This window comes from Chrysemys picta, chromosome 2, assembly GCF_011386835.1.
Source record: "Chrysemys picta bellii isolate R12L10 chromosome 2, ASM1138683v2, whole genome shotgun sequence".
NCBI classification, from domain to species: Eukaryota; Metazoa; Chordata; order Testudines; family Emydidae; genus Chrysemys; species Chrysemys picta.
In genome coordinates, this window is record NC_088792.1 from 186,452,817 (window position 1) to 186,469,778 (window position 16,962).

General features: G+C 45.3%; 1 protein-coding gene across 14 annotated transcripts in view; it reads right to left on the reverse strand.

The window, feature by feature from the left end:
- Positions 1-16,962, reverse strand: part of DCDC2 (doublecortin domain containing 2) — a 136,385-nt gene that overhangs the window by 21,785 nt on the left and 97,638 nt on the right. For all 14 annotated transcript variants that reach the window (XR_508289.4, XR_010597982.1, XM_042860482.2 and 11 more), the window contains one exon: positions 9,184-9,284. Coding sequence is in view for 12 of the 14 variants with exons in the window: in XM_042860482.2 (XP_042716416.2) it covers positions 9,184-9,284 (101 nt within the window). In the remaining 2 variants the exon portion in view is untranslated. The remainder of the gene's footprint in view (positions 1-9,183; positions 9,285-16,962) is intronic.

Genomic DNA, 16,962 nt, shown 5'->3' on the forward strand with positions numbered 1-16,962 from the left:
GTGGCATCAAGAGAGCATTAATGAAAAGCCAAATCTGTATTTACAAAGCAGGTTGGTTGGGTAGCAAAGATTCCAACTCTGTGAGCATCCAACATAGTCACCTCATGAAACCTTTACAATGATGTGCAAAGGAAGAATCATAGAATCATAGAATATCAGAGTTGGAAGGGACCTCAAGAGGTCATCTAGTCCAACTCCCTGCTCAAAGCAGGACCAATTCCCAGCTAAATCATCCCAGCCAGGGCTTTGTCAAGCCGGGCCTTAAAAACCTCCAAGGAAGGAGACTCCACCACCTCCCTAGGTAACGCATTCCAGTGTTTCACCACCCTCCTAGTGAAATAGTTTTTCCTGATATCCAACCTGGACCTCCCCCACTGCAACTTGAGACCATTGCTCCTTGTTCTGTCATCTGCCACCACTGAGAACAGCCGAGCTCCATCCTCTTTGGAACCCCCCTTCAGGTAGTTGAAGGCTGCTATCAAATCCCCCCTCATTCTTCTCTTCTGGAGACTAAACAATCCCAGTTCCCTCAGCCTCTCCTCATAAGTCATGTGCTCCAGACCCCTAATCATTTTTGTTGCCCTCCGCTGGACTCTTTCCAATTTTTCCACATCCTTCTTGTAGTGTGGGGCCCAAAACTGGACACAGTATTCCAGATGAGGCCTCACCAATGTCGAATAAAGGGGAACGATCACGTCCCTCGATCTGCTGGAAATGCCCCTACTTATACAGCCCAAAATGCCGTTAGCCTTCTTGGCAACAAGAGCACACTGTTGACTCATATCCAGCTTCTCGTCCACTGTGACCCCTAGGTCCTTTTCTGCAGAACTGCTACCTAGCCATTCGGTCCCTAGTCTGTAGCAGTGCATGGGATTCTTCCGTCCTAAGTGCAGGACTCTGCACTTGTCCTTGTTGAACCTCATCAGGTTTTTTTCGGCCCAATCCTCTAATTTGTCTAGGTCCCTCTGTATCCGATCCCTACCCTCTAGTGTATCTACCACGCCTCCCAGTTTAGTGTCATCTGCAAACTTGCTGAGAGTGCAGTCCACACCATCCTCCAGATCATTAATAAAGATATTAAACAAAACCGGCCCCAGGACCGACCCTTGGGGCACTCCGCTTGAAACCGGCTGCCAACTAGACATGGAGCCATTGATCACTACCCGTTGAGCCCGACGATCTAGCCAGCTTTTTATCCACCTTACAGTCCATTCGTCCAGCCCATACTTCTTTAACTTGGCGGCAAGAATACTGTGGGAGACCGTATCAAAAGCTTTGCTAAAGTCAAGGAATAACACATCCACTGCTTTCCCCTTATCCACAGAGCCAGTTATCTCATCATAGAAGGCAATTAGGTTAGTCAGGCACGACTACCCCTTCGTGAATCCATGCTGACTGTTCCTGATCACTTTCCTCTCCTCTAAATGTTTCATAATTGATTCCTTGAGGACTTGCTCCATGATTTTTCCAGGGACTGAGGTGAGGCTGACTGGCCTGTAGTTCCCCGGATCCTCCTTCTTCCCTTTTTTAAAGATGGGCACTACATTAGCCTTTTTCCAGTCATCTGGGACCTCCCCTGATCGCCATGAGTTTTCAAAAATAATGGCTAATGGCTCTGCAATCTCACCCGCCAACTCCTTTAGCACCCTCGGATGCAGCGCATCCGGCCCCATGGACTTGTGCACGTCCAGTTTTTCTAAATAGTCCCGAACCACTTCTTTCTCCACAGAGGGTTGGTCACCTTCTCCCCATGCTGTACTGCCCAGTGCAGCAATCTGGGAGCTGACCTTGTGCGTGAAGACAGAGGCAAAAAAGTCATTGAGTACATTAGCTTTTTCCACATCCTCGGTCACTAGGTTGCCTCCCTCATTCAGTAAGGGGCCCACACTGTCCTTGATTTTCTTCTTGTTGCTAACATACCTGAAGAAACCCTTCTTGTTACTCTTAACATCTCTTGCTAACTGCAACTCCAAGTGTGATTTGGCCTTCCTGATTTCACTCCTGCACGCCTGAGCAATATTTTTATACTCCTCCCTGGTCATTTGTCCAATCTTCCACTTCTTGTAAGCTTCTTTTTTGCGTTTAAGATCAGCAAGGATTTCACTGTTTAGCCAAGCTGGTCGCCTGCCATATTTACTATTCTTTCTACACATCGGGATGGTTTGTTCCTGCAACCTCAATAAGGATTCTTTAAAATACAGCCAGCTCTCCTGGACCCCTTTGCCCTTCATGTTATTCTCCCAGGGGATCCTGCCCATCTGTTCCCTGAGGGAGTCAATGGGTGATGACGTGGGAGGAGTAGGGGAGAACAAAGTGCACACACATCAAGGAAATCTTTTGGATGTGTTCCCAATTATTTACATTTAAATTAAGCCACTGTCTGTATCACCGCTACCACATTTTACACATAGGAGCTACCAAAAAACTGTAACCTCCCAATCAGATTTTTTTATATTATTTTTAAAGTGCAGGTAGAGTCTCCCAGGCCCATATCCTCCTAGGTCTTTAGACATCTAAGACCCATTGATTTCAATAGGAGTTCAGCACCTAAATACATTTGAGTATCTGGTCCCCAGCTCCTACTTCCACTTCCTGGCTTAAAACTGGAGCTGGAGCCACTTGCTGGGGACACTGCTTAATTTACGAGAGCACAGAAGAGTAACTGGCAGCATCTCCTGGTTCCTATCTTGGGACACTACAACAGTTAATTTGATATACTGCCTAGTTCCCACTGTTTTACCTGCTCTAAGAGTCCAGTGTGGGAGACAGACAGAAGAGCCAGATTCTTTCTGCTTATGGAAAGGAAAAAAAATAGGGGAGTTTTCCTTTACTGTTTTTAACAAAACATATATTAAATAATAGCAGCATTAAAATATGAAGAGGGTTTATCTAAACTCTTCTGTCAGAAAAAGTTAACAGTAATAATAATAGGGACATTTAAAACACCACCCTCGTGCTCACACATTAGATTAGTATTTCAAGTTTACCTGACGAAGCCCCTACTGTTTTGTTCCCCATCACTGGGAAGTGAAAACACTATAAACTGTTTTTCCCACCCCTTTGTCCAACTGATTTCATAGCATGTCCCCAACTCCCACTGACATTGGCACAGTGATGCAAACAGAGAAGTGTGAAGCTGGAGAAAGACTATATTACACACAAAACCACCGTGCATTTTGTATTTGGAACCTCCACTCTTGGCTTCGAATGTAAAACAGAGGAGATTTGCCGTTTAAGGGAAACACTGTTTTTTCCTACTTGATTTTCAATTACCACTGGCATCTAGCCTACAATAAAATAAAGGCAGCCATTTTAATGCACTCATCTGGAAGTCAACATTTTGCAGCACAGTATATAAGCGTGCATCTAGCTGATCTCACACTACATTTAGTCAATGGCTAATCTGACATTTGTTCAACTGTATGCTATAAATGGTAAAACAGAGAAGAAGGCTCAAGTAAAAAGCATCTTAACCACTTCATTTCTGGTGGCTGGAGAACATGGTGGCGTTATCTGAAGTGCCAGCATTCTAATGAAAAGTTGGTGCATATATAGTAGCGTCCCACGCATAAAGGACAGTACTGGTGGTGCATTTTGTCCCATATTCCTGGTACATAAGGCAACAGTGCAGCAGCCAAGGTGAACAGAAAAGCTTTCCAGCGCAAAGTTTAAAACTGTTGAAGATGATCAATAAGGGTCTAACCCTGCAAGGTGATGAGTGCTTCCAAGTGGTGCTGAATGCCTTGGTTTGGGAGCATTGGGGTCTGAGACGTACCTAGTCCCTTGCAATATTGGGCCCTAAGAGAATATACATATTGTTTTAAATTTACAAATACATCCACTGACGTTTGATCAGAGGCGAAGAGTGGGGAGTGTGAATTTTGGCTTTTTCCTTGGAAAGTATGGAATCAGAAGATTCTTCATGGGTGGTGTATGTGTGCGGGGGAAGGGAATGGGGGGGGAAGGATACTAGTTATCAAATGTGATGCCAATTTCCAGCCCAAGTTGGTAGTGACTGAAAGGTGTTAGCATCTGATGGCTGTACGGTGACCTTTGCAAAGGTCTCAAACAGGTTCCTTGTGTTACAAAAGTCATCAGCATGATTAACACTTGTTGGCAACCTCAGCAGACAGACTAAACTGGCAATGGAGAATAAACTATTCTCTCATCCCTAAAGAAGGGCCCCATCAGGTTGTGCTGAGGCACACTGGCAGGACTGTATGCAAAAGCTTGCAGAGCTGCTGTTTGTGCTGTACCAGTATAGGGGATAAGTAAGATTTCAATCTTCAGTGCTGTCAAGTTGGCACCTTTCACAAACAATAAATTCAACATGAACATTAGAACAAGACAGTTCCTGATGACTGAATGCATTGCTGTCAAACACTCCAAAATGCCCATAGGAAGCCTCTGTGGAAGTCAGTAAATGGAATGATGATCTCACTAATTTACTAGTAGCAAGCCAAGACCAAGACAGGATAATTCAGGCTGCCACAAGAAACACAGATGAACTAGACGGGACATGAGGCGTTGTTCTATCCTAACAGTAGTATTCACAGCGGCCTAACTCTATCACAAAGGCTGCTTCTCTCTCAACAATGATAGATACAACTAACAGGGAGGCTGATGGTGGCCCAGGTGAAACTCTCGAGGCTGTGGCAGGGTATTTTCAGTGGAAGGACCTTGGCTGTGGAATTCCTTACATCAGACAGCAGGATGAAGCAAACTCTTGCTACTTTTAGAGCATAATATAGAATTCATGCCTCTCAGAGACCTTTCCTCAGTAACAATGGCAGCAGGATAGTCCAGCAATGCTTCCACCAGAAAATCACCAGGAGTGACCCCACTTACAAAAGCAGCACAAAACAAAGGAGGTGTGGCGAGTCTGTTCCTTTTTCTGATAGAAACAATGCTGTTCTTAATATTCTCTGTGGCAGCTAGGTATTTTGGTATACTAGCAATGCCTATACTGAAATTACTACACTGTATAACATAAATCCTCCATTTATCTTCCCCAAAATACCTTTACCTTTTTGTACACTGTGTTTGAGAATTAATCAAAAAGCCTAGTGTTCTTTTATCTGAGTCAAACAAAATTTAGAAAATTAGCCTCTAGATAAGTAAGCACAAAAAAGGACAACCAGACCAGGCTTTCTGGCAGAGCTGGTTACATAATGATAACAATAAAGATTCACAAATATGTGTTAATAAGTGGTTTGATTTCACTCCTCTACTGTTTGTAGGTTCATACTAATCATTATTCTTGGGCATTGAAATGACAATCAGATATTATTAAAAATGGTTGACTCCCAAAACATGCAGAGATAATTGTTAGTCTGAAACCCCTACCAAGTCAATGTTATTCATTATTCTCCAGCAAAGATTAGAAATACTATGTTAGGTGGCTAATCAAAGGAGGGCAAACATATCAAAGACAAACAGTCCCTTATGCTAAAAACTACAGATGTTGATTAATCGCGGTTAACTCACATGATTAACTAAAAAAAATTATTTGTGATTAATCGCAGTTTTAATCGCACTGTTAAACAATAGAATACCAATTGAAATTTATTAAATATTGTGGACGTTTTTCTACATTTTCAAATATATTGATTTCAATTTTACAACGATACAAAATGTGCAGTACTCACTTTATATTATTTTTATTACAAATATTTGCACTGTACAAATGATAAACAAAAGAAATTGTATTTTTTAATTCACCTCATACCAGTACCATAGTACAATCTCTTTATCGTGAAAGCGCAACTTACTAATGTACATTTTTTAACATAACTGAACTCAAAACCAAAACCATGTAAAACTTCAGAACCTACAGGTCCACTCAGTCTTGCTTCTTGTTCAGCCAATCACTAAAAGAAACAAGTTTGTTTACATTTACGGGAGATAATGCTGCCCGCTTCTTATTTACGTCACCTGAAAGTGAGAACAGACGTTTGCATGGCACTTTTGTAGCTGGAATTGCAAGGTATTTACGTGCCAGATATTCTAAACATTTGTATGCCCCTTCATGCTTTGTCCACCATTCCAGAGAACATGCTTCCATGCTGATGACGCTCATTAAAAAAATAATGCGTTAATTAAATTTGTGACTGAACTTCTTGGGGGAGAATAGTATGTCCCCTGCTCTGTTTTACCCATATTCTGCCATATATTTCATGTTCTAGCAGTCTCAGATGATGACCCAACACATGTTATTCGTTTTAAGAACACTTTCACTGAAAATTTGATAACACAAAGAAGGTACTAATTTATTAGTAAATTTTCTAAATTTTGTTTGACTCAGATAAAAGAACACTAGGCTTTTTGATTAATTCTCAAACACAGTGTACAAAAAGGTAAAGGTATTTTGGGGAAGATAAATGGAGGATTTAGTGAGATTTCTAAAAATAGCTACAGCACTCAACCAAAGATTTTAGAATCTGAAGTGCCTTCCAAAATCTGATCAGGACAGGGTGTGGAGCATGCTTTCAGAAGTCTTAAAAGAGCAACACTCCGATGCGGAAACTACAGAACCTGAACTACCAAAAAAGGAAATCAATCTTCTGCCAGTGACATCTGACTCAAACGATGAAAATGAACATGCGTCAGTCTGCACTGCTTTGGATCGTTATCAAGCAGAACCCATCATCAGCATGAATGCATGTCCTCTGAAATGGTGGTTGAAGCATGAGGGGACATGAATCTTTAGCGCATCTGGCACGTAAATATCTTGCGACGCCAGCTACAACAGTGCCATGAGAATGCCTGTTTTCATTTTCAGGTGACATTGTAAACCATAAGTGGGCAGCATTATCTCCTGTAAATGTAAACAAACTTGTTTGTCTCAGTGATTGGCTGAACAAAAAGTAGGTCTGAGTGGACTTGTGGGCTCTAAAGTTTTACATTGTTTTATTTTTGAATGCAGGTTTTTTTGTACGTAATTCTACATTTGTAAGTTCAACTTTTATGATAAAGAGATTCACTACAGTACTTTTATTAGGGGAACTGAAAAATTTCTTTTATTTACTGTACAAATATTTATAATAAAAATAAATATAAAGTGAGCACTGTACACTTTGTATTCTGTGTTGTAATTGAAATCAATATATTTGAAAATGTGGAAAACATCCTAATATTTATATAAATAATATTCTATTGTTTAACAGCGTTATTAATCGCGATTAATTTTTTTAATCGCTTGACAGCCCTACTAAAAAAGTATTTGTCCACACTTTTGGCAAATACTTCTATACACATGAGAAGTAAATCAGGATTGGCTCATGAGCAATTCATAAACAGGAAAGGGATATGTTTGCAGCAAAGAGTTTGGCCAGGTCTATTCTCTACCTCAGGGACATAAAGATCTACTTAATTGAAGAGCTGTCTCAAGACATAAAATTTTACTTTTTAAAAAAAACACAATGAGGTGGATACCTCTCTTTTCCAAACTAGGTAAAAGGAAATAGTGCCTATAAACATAACAAGCTCTGCCAATTTCATACAACTCTACTGAGGAAACAGTGGGACAACTAAATATCATGTTAGCCACTTCAGTTCCAGCACTGTGCGTACAGATTTATCAAAATCAAATAGACATGAGCCTATTTTGCCATTCAGAGGCAATCTAATGTGGTACAAGACTGCAAGAATCCTGGCCCTGATTCTGGGCAGTGGTCTAGCCCCTTTACACTGCTCCACTGGCACAGAGGGACCAGAACCCAGGTGGATATATGCACTAAGGAATCCTTCTGACAGAGCAGGGCTCCACCTGCTAGCATAAGGCTGGAACAGCCCAATTCTGCCTTTCTTCAGCAATATGGCGAAAAGCATTATGGCTAGAACATACTGTGGTCTGGATAGTCTAGGCTAGTGGTCCATAGGTGTCTTAATCAAGATCGCTGTAACGTAGAACAACCTCTGTAGTTTTTGTGGGTGAGCCAGAGGAATAGATTTGGGAGTTTAGGGAAGGATTGAAGTGTTATATTAAGAGAGTAATAGTGGGAGAGTTGAGGGCTTAAGAAAGGGGGAGGGGAGAGAGACTGAAAACATGGAGGAAGAGAACACAATGCAGGGAAAAATGAAGATGAAGGAAGAAAAAAAGGATACCCAAGACATGCAAGAGAAAGAAAAGTAGGGCTAAGGAAGGGAAAGGAGGAAGAACAAATGCAAGGGAGACATAAATTACAGTTTAAAAAAATGTTGAATGTCAAAATATTACACAGGAGTGATTGTTTTGTCTTTTGAAATATACCAGATGGTATCAAATGGCAGGTACTTACCAAGAAGCTTTCCGGAGTGGGTGGGTGGGTGGAGACTAGCAGATCCCCTTTATTCACCCTTCCTCAGTCTTAGTAAACTACTGAAGTTTTCTAGGCATCTTGAGGGATGGTCTACACTTTAAAACTCTTTTTTGCTGGTACAGCTTATTCCCTTTGGGAACTAGTTTAAGCTATGCCAGCGGAATAACCCCTTTCCAGTATCAGCTGCTTCTCCACTAGTGGGGTTGCTTGTAAAACTCTACCAGTACAGCTCTACTGGCAAACCTTTTCAAATGTAGACAAGGTGCAAATAAGGGGATTGGGGGCACAGTTTCTGGAAACAATACTGTGATACTTCACCTCAGGACAGTAAACATCATCTGAAGACTCAGGGGGTATTTGAGTAGATTTTGGGAGTGCAAGGACTTTGCACTGACACAAAGGAAACTATGATGGGGTCGTGTGCCCTCTTAAGGGCAGTGGTGCCTAGTGGTCAACCCATCCCACCATGTTATTTGGCCCATTAAGGTTTTAAAGGGCCTATTTTTATAGGGATGCAGACTGGGGTGACCAGGGTAACTAACAAAGTACATCACCTTTTACAGAAAGATTTAATAAATCAGACCCCACAAAGAGGTCTAATCTAAGTCTGGTAATTGGTTAAAAGAACATGTGCAGGCAGGGCCACAAGGGAACATGCTGGAGAGGCTCATCTCTTGACAGGAACAAATAACTGGGACTCAAAAAGCATTCAAGAAAAGGGAATGTATTCAAAAGCAGTGCAACCTTGTATACAATGCTGTACCAATGAACGTTACAAATGAACCCTGTAAAAAAAAATGCAGCAGGCATCAAGGGAAGCAGCAAAAGAAAAACACAAGATTTGTTTTCCACATTAGTCATTTGTTCAAAGCTTAAAGATTACCTGATCTACTGGAACCTCTACTTGAGTGTCTTCATCTTCCTGGATTTCCGCTGCCCCCCACGTTTCAGACCGTTTTTCACCAGCTTTGTAAATACCTTCATCTACAACCAGAAAGAAAGACGTAAAGACCAACTGTGACACTGTGTGGAACAACAACTGAACTGCACCTAAATTCTGCTTCTAAGAATAGCTTTCAAAGCTCACATACCATTTCCAGTGCAGACCTTTTAATGGATTTTAAATGTCTCATTATGTTCAATTTTGTTTCCTTTGTTTCTAATTACAGTTAAACACAAGCTACATTATGTAGGGGAGGAAGGATAAAGAGAGAGAGATCTGAACAAACACCCTGCATCTGAACTCCCCTCAACTCTGGGGAAGCTCAGATGTGAACCTGATCTTCACAACACAGAGCTATCACATTACATATAAACAATAGAATATGCATATAGATTCAAAATTATGATATTAGCTCATGATAAATGAGCTAATAAAATTTCCAGTGCTAAGAAAACATCACAAGCTCAGAAGAAAAAATAAATGTGGTGAGTTGTTGCAGCTGTGATATTACAATTTAGAATTTACAAAGATAACCAGGGGAATCAACTGCAGTTCCCCGTTCATAGCCTGAACAATAGAAGAAACTCTACAGTTCTGTTATGCAAAGGCACTGAGAGAGCCTGCCCAGGACCGTGGAGAGGGTTGTTTTAGGTCAGCAAGACTAATAGGTCCACAAGCAGATAGTCGATTCCCAACCTCATTCTAGTTCACATCCGTTTTACACTAGTCTTCATTTTATTTGATTCATTTGTTATTGTACTCTGCAAGAAACTTCCAAATGCCTTAGCCAGGCAAATTTTTTGTACCAGAAAACTGGGAAGTAAAAACTTGAATGACAGTTATAGTTTGTAGCCTCAAAGAGTAATAAGGGTTTAAAAACAGAAAAAGCAGTTACTTACCTTTCATAACTGTTGTTCTTCGAGATGTGTTGCTCATGTCCATTCCGTGCTAGGTGTGTGCATGCCACATGCACTGTTGCCAGAGATTTTTCCCTTAGTGGTATCTGTTGGGCTGGCTCTGGCACCCTCTAGAGCCGCATGCGTATGCACCGATATAAGAAGCACCAATGGCCCTATGCCATCTCAGTTCCTTCTTGCCAGTAACTCTGACAGAGGGGGAGGAGAGTGGGTCATGAAACAGACAGGACCAACACATCTCAAAGAACAAGAGTTTTGAAAGGTAGGTAACTGTTTTTTCTTCTTCAAGTGCTTGCTCATGTCCATTTCAAGAAGTACCCCAGGAAGTGGGCTCAAAGTTCATGAATGTGCTGACTGCAACACTCTTCTCCCAAAATTGGCATCGTCTTGGGCCAGGGGCACCAGAATGGGGGAGGCCAGGGGACCATGGCCCTCCCACTTTTGAAAGTGGACGGGCCTGGCTCATCCACTTTTCATCATGGGCCTGGCCCCCAGTGCCTCCTCTTCCTCCCCAAAGCTGGAACCTGGCCCGGGGAGCTATGGGGAGCTGCAGGCCCTCCATCTGCCCAGGGCAGGGGGGACGAGAGCAGCCCCCAGCCTGTGTCCCCACCACTCAGGCCCCCCGTCCAGGGCAGGTATAGGGTCCGTGACTCCCCACAGCTGCTCAGGCAGCTCTTACCATGGCCCAGCTGTGGATCTTCAGCCTCTGAGGACCCACCTCCAGGCTAGGCTGGAAGCCGGAGCCGGGTCAGAGTAACATCCTCATGGGCAACTGTGGAAAGCTATGGACCCTCCACCTGCCCTGGGTGGTAGGCGTGGAGGCTGGAGACACTGGCCGGGAGCTGCTCTTGGGCCTCCCCACCCTGGGCAGGTGAAGGGGCCCGAGAGACCTTGTGCCTCCCCCCACTTTTAGGAAGAATCCGTCGCCCTTATCTTGGGCCTGTTGGGTGATGGTGTAGTGGGACGTGAAGGTATGAACTAACAACCAGGTTGGGGGCTCTGCAGATGTCCTGAATTGGTACCTGTGCGAGGAATGCTGCTGATGGAGCCTGGGCTCTTGTGGAATGAATGGTCACGATGGCTGGAGGTGGGATGGTCACCTGCTCATAGCAAGCCTGAATACAGGCAGTTATCCAGGACGAGAAATGTTTTGGGTTGACACAAGTAGCCCTCACATCGTTTCCGCTATTGCTACAAAGAGCTGTGTGGATTTCTGGATGGGCTTAGTCCTCTCAATACAAAAGGCAAGGGCCTGCCTAATGTCCAACATATGAAGCCATTGTTCCTAAGAGCTTTTGGGAAGAAGACACCTTGTTGTTGTGGAATTGTGCCATCACCCTGGGCAGGAAGCTGAATGGGGGCGCAGTTGAACCTTGTCCTTGGAGAACAATGTGTAAGGTGATTCTGACATAAGGGTCTTGATCTGAGTGACCCTTCTGGCCAAGGTGATCGCCACCAGGAAGGCGACCTTCCAGGAGAGAAGTAGTAGGAAGCATGATGCTAACAGCTTGAAGGAGGGCCCATAAGTCTCAACAGGACCAGGTTTAAGTCCCGTGGGGGGGGGGAGGTTAGTTGGTTTGTGAACCTGAGGATAGAGTCTTTCCAACACCTTGAGAAACTGGGGTGTCATTTCATGGGAGAACACTGATCTGCCATTCTCTGGAGAGTGGAAGGCTGAGATGGCTACCAAATGAACCTTAATAGATGAGAGTGCCAGACCCTGGTGCTTTAGGTGGAGCAAACAGTCCAAAATAGACTGAAGAGAAGATAGAGATGGAGAGAGATTCTGTTCGGAGCCCACCAAGTGAAACGTTTCAACTTGGCCAAGTAGGTAGCCCTGGTGGAAGGCTTTCTACTACCTAGAAAGACTTGTCAAACCTGTTCCAAGCAGGCCTGTTCTTCAGGGTTCAGCTATGCAGCATCCATGCAGTTAGGTGCAGGAAGGCAAGGTTTGGGTGAAGCAATCGGCTGTGGTCTTGTGAAATCAAGTCTGGGCGGAATGGAGCTGCCACCGAGAGGTCCAGAATTGTGCCAAATCAATGCTGGCATGGTCATGCTGGTGCTATCCAGATAATTCTTGCCTTGTCCCATTTGATTTTCAGAAGAACCTTGTGAAACAAGAGGATCGGAGGAAAGGCATACAGTAGGCAGCAGTGGCATTGGAATTGGGAGAGGGAGGGCCAGGGTCCTCCCACTTTTAGAAAGTAGGGGGCCTAGCTCGTCTACTTTTCGCAGGGGCGGACCCTGCCCCCTTCCCCTCCTCCTCTTCTCCCCAAGGCCCCGGGGCTGGCCAGCATAAAGCCCAGCCGGGGAACTCAGCTCCACCCAGGGCAGGTGGAAGATCCACAACGGCTCCCCACATCTGCCCACATGGTTCTTACCATGGCGGGGCTGCGGCTCTGAGCCCCTCCCCCACCTCGCCCCAGCCGGAGCCGGATCAGGGAGAGTTGCATGCGCAGCTGTGGGGGGTCTTGGGTCTCTCCACCTGCCCTGGGTGGGGAGCTAAGGGGAGGTTGGGTAGACGATTGCTTTCAGGCCCTTCGCCGGCCCTGCTCCAGCTTCCAGCAGGGAATGGAGCTTCCAGCTTGGCCAGGGCCTGGGGAGGCGGGGGGGGCCCAGCCCCCACACTTTTGGTAGGGCTCTGGCGCCCTTGGTAGGTAGTCTGCCCACAAGAGCAGGAAGGCATCGGAGAGGGATCCCAGGCTGTGCCCAAGCAGTGAACAGAACTAATGGCATTTTCTGTTCTGCCTGGTGGCAAACAGGTCCACCTAGGGAGGCCCCACTTTTGGAAGATGACACTGACAACCTCCAGATGAAGAGACAAGTCATGGTGAGAGGAGAAGGACCTGCTGAGGTAATCCGCCAATACGTTCCAGGCTCCCAGGCAATGAGACGCCTGGAGTCTCTCACACAGAAAGACAGGCTGCTGGGGCTTGAAGTTCACTGCAGACACCACCAGGGACCCCCAGGGTGGGGTAAGGGAGCGAGTACAGGTAATCAAATCCGCTTGGCTGGCACATAATACTTTCTCTGCCCTCTTTGAAGTGGGGATCAGAGAAGAAGAGGTTTGCCATAGGGCCTTAACTGGCCCCATCACCACCTCATTGATGAGCAGGGCCACCTTGGATGGAGCTGCTGCAGCCAAGATATCAATAAGGCTGTATGATGTCTCTTTGAGCTCCTCAATCTCCAAGCCCAGGTTTGAAGCAATCTGCTTCAGAAGGTCCTGATGGGCCCTGAAATCATCCTGGGCTAGGACCCGCAACAGCCTCATCTGGGGAGGATGAGGAGGCGGCTTGCACCAGAGGAGCGGTTCCTTCCTTTTCCTCGACTATGTCCCCTAGAGGCACTGGGGTTGGTACCAGAGTTGGGATCCAGTGCTGAGCAAGAAGGAGCAGTAGCCCATTTCTCAGAGACCACCAAGTGGGAGGAAGGCCTCGGTACTGGGAGAAACTCCCAGGGATTCCAGTAGGGCCATTGCATTGCCCAGTGACCCGCTGGCCAGGTACCTGCTGGGGGACCGGCACTGAAGCTCTGGGGGGGCGTAGGCTGGGTACTGATGGTGGGCTTTTGGTGGTACATAGGGTTCCCTTTCGGACTCTGAAGAGGATTCCTCTCTTGGCAACCATGGTGGAGCGGTACCTACTTCCACCTCTATATGGTGCCAGAATTATGGGGAACTGTGGCGTGCCAGGGATTGGGATGCTGGGATCATGTGGGGCTTGCCCCTGGATGATGCCAGGGGGCCTGGTGCCGGGAAGGCACCTGATGCCCTCTGTTCCCTCCTGCTTCCAGACACCGGAGCTGGTAGGTGCCCCATTGGGGTTGGAGGGACCAGAAGAGAGATGCTTCAGAGTTGATGGCACCGTCAGTCCGCTGATACCGTGGTGGCTTCGTGGTCTGAAGTCCCGACAGATTTGTCAGAGCAAGAAAGGGTCATTCCAGCAACAATCCCAGGCGGTACGAAGGAACTGAGAGGGTGCGGGCTGGTGGCACCCCTTATACTGGTGCATATGCGCGCAGCTCCACAGGGTGCTAGAGCCGACCCAAGAGATACCACTAAGGGGAAAAAACTCCGGCAACGGAGCACACACATCTAGCATGGAATGGACATGAGCAAACACTTGAAGAATGATGGGTACCAGCACTAAAAACCAATGGGGAAAGGTTTGCTCTGCAACTTTCTGATGAGCTACGCAAGACTGATGGGTATGTCAGAAATGGATATCTAAGTGCTGACTGTACCAGCACTGAGCATTGATATCACATGTAGGAAGAATTTACCCTGATCATGTAGTAGCAGCATGTGCACCAGTGGAGCACAAGTATAGAGATGCTGTGATAATGGACTGAAATCAAAAACATGTGTGTAAAGAGCATGCTTGTAGTAATGAGAGATTTTAACTAGGCAGGCATAAAGTAGGGCACACTAAGTTAAGAGAATACATCAATAAATATTGAGTGAAATCCAATAGATCTACTGGAGAAATGTAAAGTGTGTATAGGTACCTACATCACCAACCAATAAATAAAAAAAAAACTAAAACCAGTGGAGTATGTCAGGTACAAATATCAGTTAGAAAGGAAAATGAAAGTGTTAGAGAATAAAAGTTTTAGATGTGCACATGCACTCTACAGAAGGCTGCCTATTGATACACTAAAGGTACCTTTGACACAACCTAAAAGTGCCCCTATGCAAAACAACATTCCAACCTAACTCTAGTGCAGCAATGCCATTCAATATGGCCTGTAACCAGCAACCCAAGTAAATAAAAAGCTAAAACCACCCTTCTTCTCCAACAAGTCACCACCCTTACTATTCAGCTCCATTGTCAAGTGCCGGGGGTGGGAGGGTAAGATGAGCTTTGCAGCATGCCCTGAAGGTCATCAGATTCAGACCCTTTTTGGACGAAGGTGTGGCAAAGAGCAAATTTCAAAGCAATAGGGCCCTCACAGAGAACATCCTTTCAGCAGTCTTATTTATACCAACTGGGCTTCTGTGCAAGTGTCTCTGTTGATCTCAACTGTGATAGCACGGCATGTGGAGAGAGTATAATATAAAAAGGAAACCATAGTTGGAGAGTGAAAAAGAAATGTTCTGCATATGGGGATCACCAGCTGGAAAGGGCTGCTCCATCTCATTGCCTAGCTACAAGCAGCTCTGCTGCCAAAGGATTTGTGCTTAGCTCTCTGGTCTTGCAATCCACCTTCTAACCCAGGCGACAGCTTCCTTAGCAGGTACTTCCAAACTAAATTGATTCATCTCTGAAAGTACAGCTTAGACATAATACCTCAGGTGGGTCTTCTAGATTCATATAGAATGACCCATAATTTCCACACCAACAAAAATTGCTAGCCTGAGCTCCCATTCCCATATAACATCTGCTAGGTTAGCTTAGCAGTTAAGCGACTGATCTTAATTGGCAGAGGGTGCTATTTCACCCAGTTCTTTAGTGCTGCTACTTCTTGAGCTAACCTTGTGCTCCTGGTGCTCCTTTGCTTGTTGATGTAAGAGACTACAGTCATGTTGTCTAGATGAATTGGGAAATATAATATCTGTTTCTTGAAGGCTAGTTGGGTGACCCTCTCAGCTCAGAGCTTTCCTGAAGGGCTGTCCCTTAAGTAGACTGATGAAGTAACTTCACTTGCTTGGACCAGGTTTCTTGAACTACAAAGTCACTCCCCATCTCAGAGGCTGATATTTAGTGTAAACGTTATTCCTTACAGGTCCTGCAATAACATCCCTCTCTTCTGGCACACAGTCTTCCAATCAAAACACACATTGTCTGGCTTCTGGAGACAGAAGGATTCTTGCTTGTAAGTCACTGTCCCTCAGCTTCCACTGAGCCAACAGAAGATGCAGAAAGGGGATGTACATGTTCCTGTCCAGTGCTCCAGTCTTAAAAAAAGAAGTGCCAGTACACACTTCTGGCACCAGCACTCTGTGAAGGTATGGGAGGTCACCCCAGCACACATCCCTCTGGTCAATCACAGCACCACAGAGTCCTGCCTTGATCTCCCTCCACCTGGAGTGTAAACAAGCACAGACCAGTTTCAGATATTAGACAGCACCCTCCACGGAGGGTCTCCTTTATTTACCAGAAAGTCTTTAACTGAACAACCTCACACAGACATACACAACACCTTTCTACCTCAGCTTCCTGGTTGAGGGGCTCAGTCAGTCCCAGTCTATCTGTCATTTGTCTTGGGTTTAGTATTTGCCTCTGTCCAGGAGCTCTGTCTGGTTGCTGTTGCCTCAGAACTCCTGATGCTTTCTGGATGGAGTTTTCCTCCGACGTCCAGGTCCGTGAAGGTCTCTCAAAAGGCTGTTCCAAACATCAGACAGGGCTCTCTGGCCTCTCAGACCATTGTGAATTCTCTGCTCCCTTGAAGCATTTTTCCAGGCTCCCTGCCCTGGTAAGCTCACCAGGAAGCTTTCTGTTTCCAAGATTCCCCCTTTAGGTTCTCTGCCCTAGAAGCATAATTTCTGTTTGGCTCACATTCCATCTACCTCCATCTCCTTACATTGGGAGCACAGCTTCCACTTAAGTGAAGTGCGCTGTCTCTCTCTCTTCTAACAGCACAGCTTTTGTCTGGTTCGGGCTCTCTGGGAGCTCCAATCTGCTGGAACTTCCTTTCTCTTCTGAAGTCTCTCTCTCTCTCTCTCTCTCTCTAATGGAGGCCCTTAGCCTTTTATCATGCTCAGATGCTTCCCTGCCTAATTAAATGCAGCCAGTTACTCAAGTGATTTAACTACTCCCAGGTGAACCTGAGCTGTCCCAATCTCTCTTGTGGAGCCTGT